Source organism: Lithohypha guttulata, assembly GCF_036872675.1.
Source record: "Lithohypha guttulata strain CCFEE 5908 chromosome Unknown scaffold_4, whole genome shotgun sequence".
NCBI lineage: Eukaryota > Fungi > Ascomycota > Eurotiomycetes > Chaetothyriales > Trichomeriaceae > Lithohypha > Lithohypha guttulata.
The window spans coordinates 1,985,750-2,001,242 of NW_027042753.1; the positions used below are offsets into that span (position 1 = coordinate 1,985,750).

The following is a 15,493-nucleotide window of genomic DNA, read 5'->3' on the forward strand; positions in this document are numbered from 1 at the left end:
TGCTCATGGTGATCGTGTTTCCTCCGAGGCACGCCATAGAGATTGCCAAGACCGTAATGGAGAAGGCGCACAGCGACCGCGACGACAGCTCTGGGTAGTGACAACGAGGTAGCAGAGCTATCAAGCACTTTTGTTTATGAGAGAATAATTCCTGACACCGTGTACCTCCTCTCTTGCACTGTCTGTAGTAGTTTGCTGGCCATAAGTTTGCAGGTGTGACAAATTCCCCGCTGTACCTTCCACCACCAATCACACGACCTCGAAACTTTGTGTTTCTCTTCGCATCACTGCATCTCAGCTTGTGAACAGTTCAGAGATAGCCAGGAGTCCGCCAACCTTCATCATGGATCAAGAGAAGCTCAAGCGCATGCAGCAGTCTGTCCGAATTGGTACGTATGAAATACGCTCTGTTTGCGCAATGATCTGTAGGGAACCACAGCTAATACTTTGCAGGGTATGTGCTATAATACCGAAAGTCGACTCAGAGCTCGATGGACTGATATGTGTTAATGCTAACTATGAAATTCTAGCGGCAAGGGTACCCCAAGAAGGAAGGTCAAGAAGACACCACAGAGATCAGCTGGAGATGACAAGAAACTGCAATCGACGCTGAAGAAGCTCAACACTCAGCCGATCCAAGCGATTGAGGAGGTCAACATGTTCAAAGAAGACGGCAACGTCATACACTTTGCTGCACCAAAAGGTAGGTCTTTCCAGATTGTAGCTGCGTTCCAACTTCGCGACAACAGCAGGAGTCCTCTCACAACGCAGCAATACTAATGCTCTTCTTCTCTAGTCCACGCTTCCGTCCCCTCGAACACCTTCGCCATCTACGGTAACGGCGAAGACAAAGAGCTTACCGAGCTTGTTCCCGGAATCCTCAACCAGCTAGGACCCGACTCTCTCGCATCCCTACGACGTCTCGCCGAATCATACCAGAATCTGCAGAAGAAGGAAGGCGGTGACAAGAAGGATGACGAGGACGACGATGAGATACCAGATCTAGTCGAAGGTGAGAACTTCGAGGGCAAGGTCGAGTAGAGCATCTGTCGGTATATGAAGAGCATGGGTGAACCTAGCTGAGCCGCAATGCTCCAGTGGAAGATCTCTCATACGACTTTATGTGTATGCCTAGGCATTCCTGGCACTTCAGGACTTAAGTTTCATGTATGACAATTTGCTGAAGGGGGCGGAGATATCTTGCCTGTATCTAGCATACTCTCATGCTTGATCTCCAGCTATAGGACTGAATAGTACAGCAAAGTACAAAAAACTTACAGCCTTGAACATATTGGAACAAGGCAGAATGTTTCAGATTCAAGAACATGGCTACCCTGCTGCACAAGGCCTTCCAATCATGCTCGTCAGGTCGATGCAACCTGCTAGTAGTATGCTGCGTATGTCTCATGGACGATTAAAGCTTTTGGAAACTTGCTTAGTGAGCCTACTATACAGATCGACCTCCCATACCATACATCCGAAGCTCTCATCAAACACCCTGCTAACAGAATAAATAAACCCCAATATATTATCGGCTCCCTCGCCGTGCACTGTCTCTAAGTATACTCAATCCTCCTTCAACCCACAAAAATCACTCCCTGTCCACTTATCAATCGTATACCACAACTTCCAATACCACCCATTCGACCTACTATCCCAACTTCCATCCTCTTGTATCACAGGACCTTCACCAATCAATCCTCCTCCGCCAGTCTTTTCTCCTTTCTGCTCAGCTGGTGATGGGACTGTCAGCCCTAACACCCAGTTGACGACGGGTAGACTCCTTAGTACACGTTCGACTAGGGATTGTCGGGGTGGAAGAGCTTCGGAGATGGGTCGGAGAGCTACTTTGCGGACTTTGGGGGCGCGGGACATGAATTGTGATTGGGGTTGTGATTGAGATTGGGTTAGGGATGTGGGAGAGTTTGCGAGTTCGATTTGAGATGGGAGGTTGGGTTGTGAGCGGGATCGGAGACTTGCTGTGGACTTTGGTATTGGGGAGGTTAGTGAGGTTGATTGAGCTTCGGTTGCGGTCGCTGAAGATGCTGTGGTGGATGAGGCGTCCATGTCGTCTGTTGTTCGTGGTTGACCGTATTGTGTAGCTGGCACGACGTGCGATCGTGGTAATGTGCCGCCCATGGCTTGTTCGAAGCCTGCTACAGCTGATGCTCTTCCGCCCATCACGCCGATCGTTCGGGCCCTTTGTGTCGAGATAAGTTCTCCTGCGCCATCCATGCCTTTGGGTATCGCGACGTCGTTTGAGGGGCCTCTATTGTTCCACATCTCACAGTGTACTGCGCATCCATCAATCTCAAGTGGACTATAGAAGCAGGCTCGTTCCGCTGCCTCGTAGCTATCGAACGTGACTTTTATCCAGTGGTTGCCACCCCTGTACACTCTTGCTTTTTCCAACGCCTCTCTCGATAAGTTCTTGTGTACCACTATCGAAGAGCGATTGAATCCCATGGGCGAGTTGGAGTTCTGAAACAAGTTCGGATCTTCTCTCGCATAGTCTTCGCATATTATGCCTGGTGCAACTGCTCGTTCGAATTTGGACAGGACCTTCCATTCTGACATCTTCCCAGCATAGCCGTAGAGTAAGCATTCGGTGGGCACTGATTCTATCGGAACAGCATCTACGTCTGTAGGTAGAACAGTTTGTGGATAGGCTGCCTGTTCCTTCGCAAAGAGCCGCGAGAAATCGGATACTGCGTTGTTCTCTTTCGTTCGGGATGGGGTCGTGCCTTGTCTGGTACTTGCACGACGGCCAGTGGAGGAGGTGTATCGTACGCTACGGTTGCGACCAAATGGACCTGATTCTTCGAGTTGACGGGCATTTTTTGCTGTGCTAGTGAAAGACATTAGACTTAGTTGAAGGAAGGTGAGCTCAAAGAACTGACTCTGCATATCTATAGCCCCATGGTAAGGTTTCACCTTTTTCTGTTCTCGCTCTTTCCTCTGGCAGTACTGAATGAATCTCCATTCTGGTTATTCCTAGAGTCTTTATCGTGAAGGAATCTCTTGCAACTCAGGTCGGACAGTTGGAAGCACGCTACCCTAGCAGATGGAGCACAATTAAGGTCAATGTTTTTGGGGGTGAATGTGTAGTACTTATGTTTTGATGTCAGGCCGGTATTGTTTACATGCATCAGCAGAAACTCGAAGTTCGGAGCAGCAAGAGTCATGCCTGAGGCATTCATGAATATTTGACGCGTCACAATACCACGAGCGCGTCAAGATGTCTTTCGATGTCGAGTTGCTTTGCCATTTACCGCCAACACAACGAAAAAATTGCTCAAGACTTCGATGGACACACCGCTTCGAGCAACATGTTTCCTTGGTCACCCGATTATATAGAGGTCAGGCAATGCAAAGATACACAACATGGCATCAGGATACTCCGTTTCCGATTACGACCAAGCAGTAAATAGCTTGCAGTCTGCAATTGCGGTTTACCAGGCTTGTAACAGTGCGTGCTGGACACAAAACCTCGATGAGCCGATCGCAGCGTTCATGTCAATCGATCTTCAAATCCTGAAATGTTAAATTTCGTTCCTCTCCTCTCACACACCGCATTTGTGCCTGCACTAAGCAGACATTCGTGGATTAATAGACAATTAAGCGCAAAGCACTTGCTATGCTGGCTCAACAACCCTCCCCCTCCCATTTCTTTCCTCCTAACAACCCGCTCAAAAAAAATGTTGCTCGATCTTGGTTCAGTTCACAGAACAACGCGGATACCTGCCGCTACCTGAACAAAAGGGGCTTAGTGAGTCGTGTTGGTATTGTGCTCATCAATCGCATCGGCATTGCGTCTGTTCACAACAAAACCTTTCAGTTGCAAAAAGTTTACTTTAAGAGGCCTTTGCATGTCACTCGGCAAGTACCTCAATTGCGAAAAGCATAGCTATTGCACAGACTTGAACCCTGTCTCACCATTATCACTAACATGTGTATCAGAAACATTGTTCTTTTCGACTGTGGGCATACTCGTAAGATAAACGAAGTATGCGCCTACGATATGGTCGAGTGCCCGAGAGGGTGGAAGCGAAACTTGATGTGAGCTCATCAACCGCATGACAATGTATGCAAGGAGTCAGTACTGACCATTTTTTAGCCCGATTGAAGCTTACTGGTATACCGACTCAACCGTCAAGGGAGATAGGTGGACATGTATCTTCAAATGCCAACCTGGAGTGCCTTCTCACGATCCTCTGATCGACGCTGCAAAGGAGGATGTCGCGCAAGTCAAGGCAGATATTGAGAGCCAGGTGTGCCTAATCTCTTCTGGTATCCCTCAAACATGCTGATCTAGCTGTAGATTGTGGTCTTGTCAGATTTGTCTACACCAGCAGGCAGCCGACCTGGCAGTCCTGGTTTCAAGGAGCTGCTGAAAGAGAGTCCAGCTGAGCAGCTTCCGGCTCAAGCGCATAGGGTCGAGGAACGGACTTCTGAGAACTTTTTCGACAAGAAAGATACTGCACTATCCCTTACGAGGGACGAGCAACTCGAGTCAAGAATGGTGGAGGCGCGACTGCAGTACTCGAGGAACATACGTCAAGATGCTCAGTGGAGACTTGGACTTGGGCGCAAAAGCTGGAATAGCGAACCAAGGTAAACACGGCTATTCGCTACATATGCTTTTTGCGAGCATCATCCTGCAGCAACGAGGTTGTGCGAGATGTAGGAGTACTTGGCAACTAGAGCTCGTCCAGACGATCATGCCAATAGGACCTTTCGAGATTGGAAAATTGACAGTGGCAAAGGGGGTCGCCGAACGATGGGATGAGGCTCAAATGCCTCCAAACAGAGAAATTTAGCCGATTCAACGAACCGAACCAATCTTCGACTTTTTACCTTTCTCCTCATGCACGATGAATGTTGTGATCGGCATGGCTGTGTGCACAATCTTCCGGCCAGACGTGTACTCGGGTCGAAACCAAGGCGTTAATGCAGGTACTGCTGATACGTGCTTGCCATTCGCTGACATACAATGGACTTTTGCTTCTGCCAAGGCACAAGTCCTGCACTTACGGCTTCAGAGATCCAGACTGTTGGATGCGAACCCTTGGACATGTTAGCTACTGCGAGTGCTACTTGTCGCCGGTTTGCTAGATGTGTCGACCTCTCGAGGAAGCCACTTCCTGTTTGTCTGCTAGTTGACTACCATAGGAGGCCTCAATCAGGGCTTCTTCCACCGTTATATTGGCATCCTTGCAAACGGATAAGTGTTGGAACGTGGATCGGTTGCTGGCTGTCATCGCAACCTGCATTCTAGAGTAGTGCCGAGTCAATTCCCTTGCAACTGAATCATCGAAGTCTGAGTCGCCGCCATGTGCTGCCTTGTCCTGCCACTGATTTTATGGTTTATGCTTCATATTATAACCGAGTAAGGAGCTCGAGCTCGTTGTCGATGGACAAGTTGTTTTCTGGTCTGCCTCAGAGGTAGGTAACCTTCTGCTCTGGGTGCCCACACACTTGCAACGTCGTGTGAAGCTGCATAGCAGATGTAATGATGCCTGAAATCGAGCCAGCTGGTCAAACTTTGCCATTCAGAGGCCCCAAAACAGCAGCCGAGCATGTCAGTGGGAATCACGCGGCCAGGTTATTCTGAATTTGGATACCTTCTCTCCCTAGACATAGGGGCTACTCGTCCGTCTTTCGGAACAAAATTATGTCCTACAAAACTTTGAAGACTTGTCATAGCGACACTAACACGAACCAGACAACATTGTGCACCAGAGATTCCTATCTCACGGATCGTAAAAGCACATGACCAGATTTCTGTCCCGGCGATTTGAATGCATTTGTACATAATTTCAAACATTCGAGTCAAACCTTGACTGGTGATGCTGAATCTCTCCCTGCTTGCACTATCTATCCATTCTCTTTGCTGTTCTGTGTCAGAGATGCATTACAAGAGAGGCACTAAATCATACGCAAGTAGACATGTTTGATGTTATTTCAGCCTGGTCTGAAAAAGGGCTTGCAACACTTGAGATCTCGACGATGTTGGCAATTTGGACAGAACTTGTGCAATGACCAAAGGTTCTCAGCTTTGCATTGACAGCATCGCCAGTAGTTGGCATGAACTTGTGGTCTCTGGGGACTTTCCTTCGGTGACATACTTCGAGGCTGACTGGACCAAATTTGCAGTCTCTTCCTATCATAGCTAACGGCGGAAGGCAAAGCGTCAGACCTCGCCCTATATATGCAATCAGCCGTCGACATCATGTATCTCCATCTCTGAAGTCTCGAACCAACTGCGCAGGTATCGCCAGGTCCGAGATATGATCATCTTCGTCCCCTGCTGTCGTATTTCGTGTATAGTCACGTGATATGAAGTATCAAAACGTGATTCGTGAGGCATCACCCTTGGCGAATATAGTGGAAGGGCGTTGGGTGAATGAGGGATTCGAAACGACTCAACTCATCCTTAGTGAAGGATCTGGACCTCTAGGACAATGAAGCGTGAAGGCGACATATCAATACCCGCTCGACATGCGTGGGACCGCTAGGGCTTGCTAAGGGTCATAAGGAGTGGCAGCGACCGCTTAGCAACTCGGGACCAAATAATAGCGAGCGCATTCCTAGCAGGTTCGAGCCGTACTGCATGGATTTATACGCCCACATAGTCGAGCTACTTAGCTCCGTAGACGTACCTAGCCGAGTAGGGCCTCAAGGCATTCGTGGACCAAGGCAGCAGCTACATGGAAAGTGTCCTCTAGGAGAGGCAACAGGAATGCAATCGGTTCGGGTGCCTGGACCATATGCGACTTGTGGTTTAGATCCTTGATCAACATTGCCTCCAACGAGCGAATTCGTCTGCAATGAGGTTATGGCAGGCCTTGATTTGCTGAACTCGTGCCTTTCTCGGCTTGAATGGCTGTCTCTGCTCATTCTGCTGCGACCCCGGATGCAACTAGTCCCAGTTGCAGAAACAAGTTCGAGTGTGCTTCTGGGTAGGCTTTCCATCACGTAATCTGTCCAACGAGGTTACCATAGAGCTCGGTGTGGATATTAGGCCGTATATCCGCGACATCAGCCTTCGCGCACATGATGAGCGGGCAAGTCATCATTACTATAGTCGCAAGTTCGGTAGGAGGACTCGGAGCGAACAGCTAAGTTCGTCGCTATTAGAAAAGCGCTATGAGAGAGCACGATACACTCCCTGGTCAAGCTAGATAGAGGAGGTTCGGTCGAGTTTGGGAAAATGACAAGTCAGCCGGAGGACGAAGTGCTGGTTTGGGAAAAAGGTGGAAGCTATTCACTTGGCAGCTACGAGCCAAGAATACCATCATATCTTTGGTCTTCCGATACCACTGCACGTTCTCTTCGGCTTATGAACTTCTATCTCCGTCATCGTTGTCCAGCGAAGCTACCGCCTCCGCCTCCACGTAATCACCGAGACGGCATATCAGTCTACCAAAAATACGAAGGCAAGGTCAAGGGCAACGGAACAAGTCGCAAAATACTCAGCAAACTCAGTTGTCCTTCGCGGTCCGAAGAGGTAGACGCCGAGTGTACGTACGAAAGCAGGTCTAGATTTGAATGTAGCATTACCAGTCCATCTTGTCCTTAACGTACAAATCCATATATTTATCAACTTCCATCGAGTCAAGCTTGTTTGCGTCGGTACCAAGCTCGATCAGTTCCTTGATGTGTGACTCCGGGAAATGGTGACCCAAGTGTCTCTTGTACTTGGCCAGGATCTCAGGCTTGGCCTCATCTCTTCTCAATCTGTGACCAAGAGGTGCTTCGACAACGACCTCATCAAGAACAGTGCCGTCGTTCAGTGTGACTGTCAAAGCGTTTGAGATTGTTCTCTTCTCAGGATCATGATAATCTGCTGTAAATTGTGGGTCTTCAACGCACTTGATCTTCTTTCGGAGATCCTCAAGCAATGGTGATTGAGCTGCCTCACTCTCGTCAAGGTAGTCTGTAGCCTCGAGACGATTGAAGACCAACATATTGGCAACCATATACTGTACGCAATGATCTCGATCGGCGAAGTTGTCCATGGGCTTGAATTGCTTGTCGATGATTCGGATGCAGGCTTCGTGTGTTCTGTTGGTGACCTCCTTGATGTCTGCTGCAGTCTTGCCCATGTCCTTGAGGGTCTTGTTGATCTTTTGAGCAGCCTCAATAGCGGTTTGTGAGTGGAACTCAGCTGGATACGATACCTTGAAAAGCACGTTCTCCATAACATAGCTGCCATATGAACGCTGGAACTCAAACTTCTTGCCCTTGAAGAGGACGTCGTAGAAACCCCATGTCGGAGCAGAGAGCACGGTAGGAACACCCGACTGTCCCTGGCTTACCTTGAGGGCAAGGTTGACGGCGCGTTGGCAAGCGTCACCCGCAGCCCATGACTTTCGAGACATGGTGTTTGGAGAGTGTCTGTAGGTGCGGAGGGACTGACCGTCGACCCAGGCTTGCGTGACCACATCTCGAGTTTGCATTTCGTTGAGACCAAGCATCTTGCTCACGACAGCGGCCGAAGCGACTTTAACCAGTACAACATGATCGAGACCAACCTTATTGTAGGAATTTTCCAAGGCTAGGCATCCCTGAATTTCGTGGGCTTTGATCATGGCCTCGAGAACGTCCCGTATGGTCAGGATCTTGCCGTTGCCCAAGCTACCACCAGCTCTGTTCGTGCGCGAGATCCAGTCTGCGACTGCCAGAATTGCACCCAAGTTGTCTGATGGATGTCCCCACTCAGCTGCAAGCCAACAGTCATTGTAATCGAGCCATCTGATCATTGCACCAATATTGAAGGCACCATTGACGGGATCTAGCTGGTATGGTGTACCCGGTACTTTTGTTCCATTAGGCACAGTCGTACCTGGTACTATTGGGCCAAGCACAGCAGTACATTGTGGGAATCTGAGGGCTTCGAGACCGCAGCCAATTGTGTCCAACAAAATATATCTTGAAGTGTCCAAAGCTACTTCCGAATCAATCTTGTAGTTGTGTACATAGTTTGCAATATCCTTGATCTCGGGGTCGTACTCGGCGGGAGGGGCTTTCGAAGGATGCGAAGATTGTTTCAGGCTTGAAGTTGTAAAGCTAGCCGCCATAGTTGGTCGTGGTAGCTTTGAGGTTTGTCTAAGTTGTGTTTGTGGTCGAAGGGTGAGTGAAGGTCGTGACACAAAACTAGCCGTGCTGGTAGCTAGTCGTCCTAATGGAGCTCTTTTCAGGGCTACAGATGTCAACATCGCTTGTTTCTACAACTCTCCAAGCTCTCGAGCGTTGACGAAGTTGAATATTCGAGGAGTTAAGGACAGAAAGATGGAAACACAAGCGTGTGCTGAATAGGCTCCCGATCTCACTTGGCTGAACCGGTCGACGCTCAAGAATCTACTCGACAACACAAAATATTGTAAATTTACAGCTCGAAAGCTTCCGGTTGGTAGCCAGCAGCAACGTTCGTCAACGAGAAGCCCCACAATCTATCGTGGTTGTACCTCGGGTCAACAACCCGGATACTTCCGAGTCAGGATTGAACATGAGTTCATGCTTTAATCGTTCACAAACATGATCACTTAAAGCTTGCTCAGAACGCGTACAGCACGGAATGGTTTTTAACAGCCTGTGTCACTCACCCAACGCGTTAAAATCGTTGAGCTTGTACTCGCAATAGTAGCCTGTAGAATTTGACGCGGTTCTCGCTTAACTTGCCGAACATGTCTAATAAGACGCGGGTTGGACTAGTCTGTCCGTGCCTTGCAGCTCACTAACGTCTCTGTCGCTAAATTTACCTACTGCTGTTATGGCAGCACAGACTGTTTACCAGCCGCTGGAAGTCGACGACGCCGAAGTCGCTGGCGAGTCACCTAATGTCAAGTATACTTATAATGATTTCTCCGATGATGAAGAGGACGACGGGAAGCTTAGGCTTCTCGAAGCCCCTGAAAACTCTGCTAGGCAACGTAAAGCAAAAGCATGGTGTGCTTGTAGCAGCTTATCAAAAGCGTGCATAGCAGCTTGCGCAGCAGTCGCCCTCGTCACTTTACTGCTAATAGGAAGTGGTGGCTACTTCGCCTACAAGCAAGGCCTCATTGATGGACAGTCTCCCCCCTGGTATCCTTCGCCGAATGGTGGAACCGTGTCAACGTGGGCTGACAGTTATGCTAAAGCACAAAAGTTGGTGGAACAGATGACTCTGGTGGAGAAAGTCAACGTTACGACAGGCACAGGCTGGGCTATGGATCTATGTGTCGGAACCACCGGTCGAGCTGGCAACACAGGGTTTCCTGCTCTCTGCTTGCAAGATGGCCCACTTGGTATTCGTTTTGCTGATCATGCTGACTCTTTCCCTGCTGGAATTACTGTCGGCTCGACATGGAACCGTGAGCTCATGCGGAAACGTGGTGAGGCTCATGGTCGAGCAGCCAGGCTGAAAGGGGTTCATGTGTTGCTCGGGCCAGCGATGGGACCTATAGGCCGAAACCCAGCTGGTGGAAGAAACTGGGAAGGCTTTGGGTCTGATCCTGTCCTTCAGGCTGTAGCAGCTGCTGAAACCATCAAGGGTATACAGTCACAAGGTGTTCAAGCCACTGCTAAGCACTTTGTTGGTAACGAACAAGAACATTTTCGAAAGTCCTTCGAATGGGGTCTTCCCGAAGCATTGTCATCGAATATTGGTGATCGAGCTTTGCACGAGATATACGCTTGGCCATTCGCGGAGAGTATCAGAGCTGGTGTTGCCTCTATCATGTGTTCATATCAAATGGTCAACAATTCTTATGCCTGTCAAAATTCATGGCTGCTTAATGGTATGCTAAAGGATGAGCTCGGGTTCCAGGGGTATGTGCAATCTGACTGGCTAGCACAGCGATCAGGCGTGGCCAGTGCACTAGCTGGCCTGGACATGTCAATGCCAGGAGACGGCCTGTTCTGGCAGGATGGAAAACCCTTGTTCGGTTCACAATTGACTCTCGCTGTCCTCAACGGATCGGTGCCTGTTCAAAGACTTAACGACATGGCGACGCGTATTGTTGCTGCATGGTACCAAGTTGGGCAAGATTCCCGCGAGCAGAATGAGCCGAATTTCTCTTCTTGGACCAATGAGACTGTCGGGAAATGGCACGATGGCGCCGATGACAGTGATGATACTGGAGTAGTCAATCAGTATGTTGAGACCTCAACAGCTGAAACCAGGAAGGTCGCACGGCAAGTTGCACATGAAGGCACTGTGCTCTTGAAGAACGAAGATGCCTTACTGCCCTTGAATTATCATATGCGAGAGCTCAATCTTGAACGCAAGGCCAAAGTGATAGTGGTTGGAGAGGACGGAGGCCCAGCAGAAGGCGGGCCGAATCACTGTGCCGATCGCGCATGCAACGACGGCACTCTGGCTTCAGGCTGGGGAAGTGGAGCATCAGAGTTTCCGTATCTAGTGGATCCGTTTGTCGCGTTGCACAAATCTTTCGATGCCGGGGCCGTTGAGCTATCAAGAATTCTGAAGAACAAGTTGAGTGCCGCAGAGAAGCAGATGATTAAAGAACAGGACCTATGCCTTGTACTTGCAAACGCTGATGCAGGGGAGGGGTATCTCGCTTGGAATGGCGTTTATGGTGACCGGAACGATCTCGAGCTTCAGAAGGGGGGTGCGAACCTGATCAAGGACGTTGCAGCGCTCTGTGGCGGACCCGTCATTGCTATCGTTCATTCTGTGGGCCCGGTGATCATGGAGGAGTTTGCCGACCTGCCAAACATCAAGTCGATCGTGCTTGCTAATTTACCTGGCCAAGAGAGCGGTAATGCACTTGCAGATGTGTTATTCGGCAGGGTTGATGCCAGTGGAAGGTTACCATACACTATCGGGCGCAGTCTAGCAGACTATGGCCAGACCGCACCTGTCCTATACTACCCCAACCATATTGTACCTCAAGTTGACTTCAAAGAGGGACTGTATATCGATTACCGTCACTTTGACAAGCAAGGCCTAGATCCTCGGTACGAATTCGGCTATGGTCTGTCATACACGACCTTCGAGTATTCGAACTCGACAATCGAGTCACTGAAAGCAAAATCACCACTGCCAGCTCCTCGACTTCCAGAGCTCACACCGCCCGACTACAAAAATGCACCGTTGGATCCAGAGACCGCAATGTTCCCAGATGGCTTCCGCAGACTCCGAAAATACATATATCCCTGGATCACAAGCGCAGAACGGATACGCAAGGTGCCGTATCCATACCCTCTCGGCTATGACACAAAGCGAGAACCGAGCCAGGCAGGTGGCGGCGAAGGCGGGAATCCTTCATTGTTTGAGAATCATGTCAAAATTACTGTTCGAGTGACAAACAAGGGAGCTCGTAAGGGACAGGAAGTAGTGCAAGTCTATGTGAGCTTTCCAGAAAATGTGACAGACCCTGTCAGTGGGGAGCACATCGACATGCCAGTCAGAGTACTTCGCAATTTCGAGAAGATTGACCTCAGGACTGGCGAAACCAAGACCGTTGAGATGTTTCTGACTCGTAAAGACTTGAGCTATTGGTCTGTCGCGCAACAGAACTGGATCATGCCGGACGATGAGATCACGATACACATTGGCAGAAGTTCTCGAGACCTCCGCTACGACGGCACCTACTGAATTCAGTACCCATGTCTCTACTTGGCTTCGAGTATACGTTCCCGTATGCACGAAAGGTCGCATTAAGGCCCGCAAAGCTTATCATGCACTCAAGATCGTAACCATGTACCACGCTGTACGCCTGATTGGCATAGCCGAGGCAGTGTCAAGCACATCAATTCGTGCGGGGATCTTTCTCAGAAAATTACCCAACACAATACCGTCTGTGGACGAAGCTGGGCTACTATGGTTGGAGTTTCAATATTCCGCACTCCACAATGATTCGAAGACAGGGAAACATACAATGCTTGGATACGTGAGTATGCCTACAATATGCTACGAACTCGCTAGCCTCGGCTACTTGTGTTTCGAGGCATAGTGGCTGCTCCGTAGGCAGTTCAGATGCAGAGGTGTCAGGCCAGCTCGACTCTCCAAGATTGGTGGTAGTGAGGGCATTTGGAGCATTGATCTGCACCAGTCGATCAGCTGTTGTACCTTTCTACAGCGAATCAGTCACTCTTCCTCCTTACAGCATTTGTACAAAAGGGCCGGCGTAGCCTTCCCGAAGACATTTCTTCCTCGACACACATTATTGGGCAGTATCAAACATGGCACCGGATATTAATGCCCTAGCCAACTTCGAGACTGATGGCTACGCCACAAATGGCGTACCCAGAGATCCAAAATATGAGATACCGGATATCATTATGCATGCTCCCATGGTCCGCAAGATCCGTGTGCTCAGCATTGGCGCTGGTGTGACAGGTATCATGAACTCCTACTTCATTCAAAAGGAGTTAGAGAACGTTGAGCATGTTGTCTACGATAGAAATGCCGACATAGGAGGCACATGGCTGGAGAACAGGTTTGTGACATGAAATTTCGCTGTGCCGTCACGAATCAATACTGACTTTGAATAGATATCCTGGCTGTGCATGCGATATCCCGTCTCACGCCTACACATTGCCCTTCGCTCTCAATCCGGACTGGCCTAGATTCTTCTCTTACAGTCCAGACATCTGGAAGTACCTCGACAAGGTATGCGAAGTGTGGGGGCTGCGCAAATATATGCGTTTCAATCACGAGGTTGTGGGATGTTACTGGCAGCAAGAGACTGGAGAGTGGCTCGTCAAGATCAAAGAGACAAAGGCTGATGGCAGCACGAGACTGTTCGATGATCGATGCCACTTTCTGCTTCACGGTACTGGCATTCTGAACAACTACAAATGGCCAAACATTGAGGGCATGGACAAATTCAAAGGTCGTATAGTTCACACTGCACGCTGGCCCAAGGAATACCAAGCTGAGCAATGGAAGAACGATCGTGTCGCTGTGATCGGATCCGGCGCCAGCTCGATCCAGACTGTACCTACTATGCAGCCGCACGCCAAACACCTGGATGTCTTCGTCAGGACAGGAGTCTGGTTCGTGCAAATTGCCGATAATCATGGTCACAACCACGAATACACAGATGAACAAAAGAAGGAGTTCAGAGATCCACAAAAGATGGTCGAGCATGCTAAGAGCATCGAGGACCAAGTCAACGGCTTGTGGGGTGGATTCTACAAGAACGCCACAGCTCAGTTTGAAGGTCAGAAGATGCTCAAGGCTCGAATGGCTGAGTTTATCAAGGACGAGAGGTTGCTCAAAGGATACACACCAGAGTTTGGCTTTGGGTGTCGCAGAATCACGCCGGGTGATCCATACATGATGGCAATACAGAAAGAAAATGTGGATGTCCATTTTACACCAGTTGTAAAGATCGACGAAAGTGGTGTGATTGGCGAAGACGGTACACGATGCGAGTGCGATACTATTGTTTGTGCCACTGGCTTCGATGTCAGCTATCGACCCAGATTCCCGATAGTGGGCCAGGATGGTATCGATCTTGCCGACAAATGGAAGGTATGTCCAGAAGGATATCTAGGACTCGGCATACCAGGATTTCCGAATTTCCTGACCTTCATTGGGCCAAGCTGGTAAGTGCTAAGAGGGAAACATATATGATTTGGATTACTAACACCTGACCAGGCCTGTAGAGAATGGAAGCGTGATGGGTCCACTTCATGAAGTATCGCGATATGCTCTCCAAATGATCAAGAAGATTCAAACGGAATACATCTGCAGCATTGCCCCGAAGCAGGACATTACCGATGAGTTTAATGCACACACACAGGAATGGATCCGCCACACAGTATGGAACGAATCGTGCAGAAGTTGGTACAAGGACAACGAGACTGGCCGCGTCAATGCTATCTGGCCCGGCAGCTCCCTGCACTACATTGAAGCTATCAGGGTTCCTCGATACGAGGACTTTGAAATTACATACCTTGGACCAGCGAAGAAGAACAGATGGGCATACCTGGGTATGGGTACGGTCAGAGAGCTGGTTGAGAAGGGAGATGTCAGCCCTTACCTGAGTGTGGACAACATCGACCCGAAATGGATGAGGGCTATGAACATGGATATGGACAAGGTGCTTGAGAGCAAAGTTGCCCGGGTGAAGAAGGAGTGGGAGGGCAAGATGGCTACTGAAGGGGATACCGAGAAGCATGTCGAGCAGATTTCAATATCGTGAAGAAGATCAGCCGAAAAGCGCTAGACATAAATGCAGGAACAACTCAATTGTTGATTGAAGAGTCCGTATTGATCAAGAAGCGCGACGCGTCAGAAAGAAACGCGTCTGCACGATGACATCACTTTTGTACCTTTTCTGTGTTCTTGCCGTGATTCTTATTCTTTTCCTCTGACATACTCTACGAACCTCGACGACGACTATAGCAACTATCTTCCTCGACAGAGATCCGCGATTAGTGTGTGCCATCATTGCTTTTCGATGAGTCCGTCGCTCGAAACTCTACGTATAGCTTCTGCATTATGTCTGAAAAGCCAAACGTGCTCGGTCGAGTC

General features: G+C 49.3%; 6 protein-coding genes across 6 annotated transcripts; 4 read left to right on the forward strand and 2 right to left on the reverse strand.

Moving 5' to 3' along the window:
- Nucleotides 1-343: 343 nt before the first annotated feature.
- On the forward strand, nt 344-1,041 carry EGD1 (Nascent polypeptide-associated complex subunit beta; the record flags this gene model as incomplete). The annotated part of the gene is made up of 3 exons (XM_064900214.1): nt 344-393; nt 531-703; nt 797-1,041. 3 exons carry the CDS (start codon nt 344-346, stop codon nt 1,039-1,041), a joined length of 468 nt encoding a protein of 155 aa, XP_064753526.1.
- Nucleotides 1,042-1,566: 525 nt separating this feature from the next.
- On the reverse strand, nt 1,567-2,983 carry LTR64_005878 (uncharacterized protein; the record flags this gene model as incomplete). Its single annotated transcript, XM_064900215.1, has 2 exons — nt 1,567-2,848; nt 2,901-2,983. 2 exons carry the CDS (start codon nt 2,981-2,983, stop codon nt 1,567-1,569), a joined length of 1,365 nt encoding a protein of 454 aa, XP_064753527.1.
- Nucleotides 2,984-4,021: 1,038 nt separating this feature from the next.
- LTR64_005879 (uncharacterized protein) lies at nt 4,022-4,618 on the forward strand (the record flags this gene model as incomplete). The annotated part of the gene is made up of 3 exons (XM_064900216.1): nt 4,022-4,059; nt 4,118-4,271; nt 4,322-4,618. The coding sequence occupies 3 exons, from the start codon at nt 4,022-4,024 to the stop codon at nt 4,616-4,618; spliced, it is 489 nt and encodes a 162-aa protein (XP_064753528.1).
- A 2,941-nt stretch (nt 4,619-7,559) lies between these two features.
- PDH1 (ATP-binding cassette transporter CGR1) lies at nt 7,560-9,083 on the reverse strand (the record flags this gene model as incomplete). Its single annotated transcript, XM_064900217.1, has 1 exon — nt 7,560-9,083. One exon carries the CDS (start codon nt 9,081-9,083, stop codon nt 7,560-7,562), a length of 1,524 nt encoding a protein of 507 aa, XP_064753529.1.
- Nucleotides 9,084-9,775: 692 nt separating this feature from the next.
- LTR64_005881 (uncharacterized protein) lies at nt 9,776-12,604 on the forward strand (the record flags this gene model as incomplete). Its single annotated transcript, XM_064900218.1, has 2 exons — nt 9,776-9,935; nt 10,029-12,604. 2 exons carry the CDS (start codon nt 9,776-9,778, stop codon nt 12,602-12,604), a joined length of 2,736 nt encoding a protein of 911 aa, XP_064753530.1.
- A 587-nt stretch (nt 12,605-13,191) lies between these two features.
- On the forward strand, nt 13,192-15,161 carry LTR64_005882 (uncharacterized protein; the record flags this gene model as incomplete). Its single annotated transcript, XM_064900219.1, has 3 exons — nt 13,192-13,448; nt 13,504-14,562; nt 14,615-15,161. 3 exons carry the CDS (start codon nt 13,192-13,194, stop codon nt 15,159-15,161), a joined length of 1,863 nt encoding a protein of 620 aa, XP_064753531.1.
- Between the last annotated feature and the right edge of the window lie 332 nt (nt 15,162-15,493).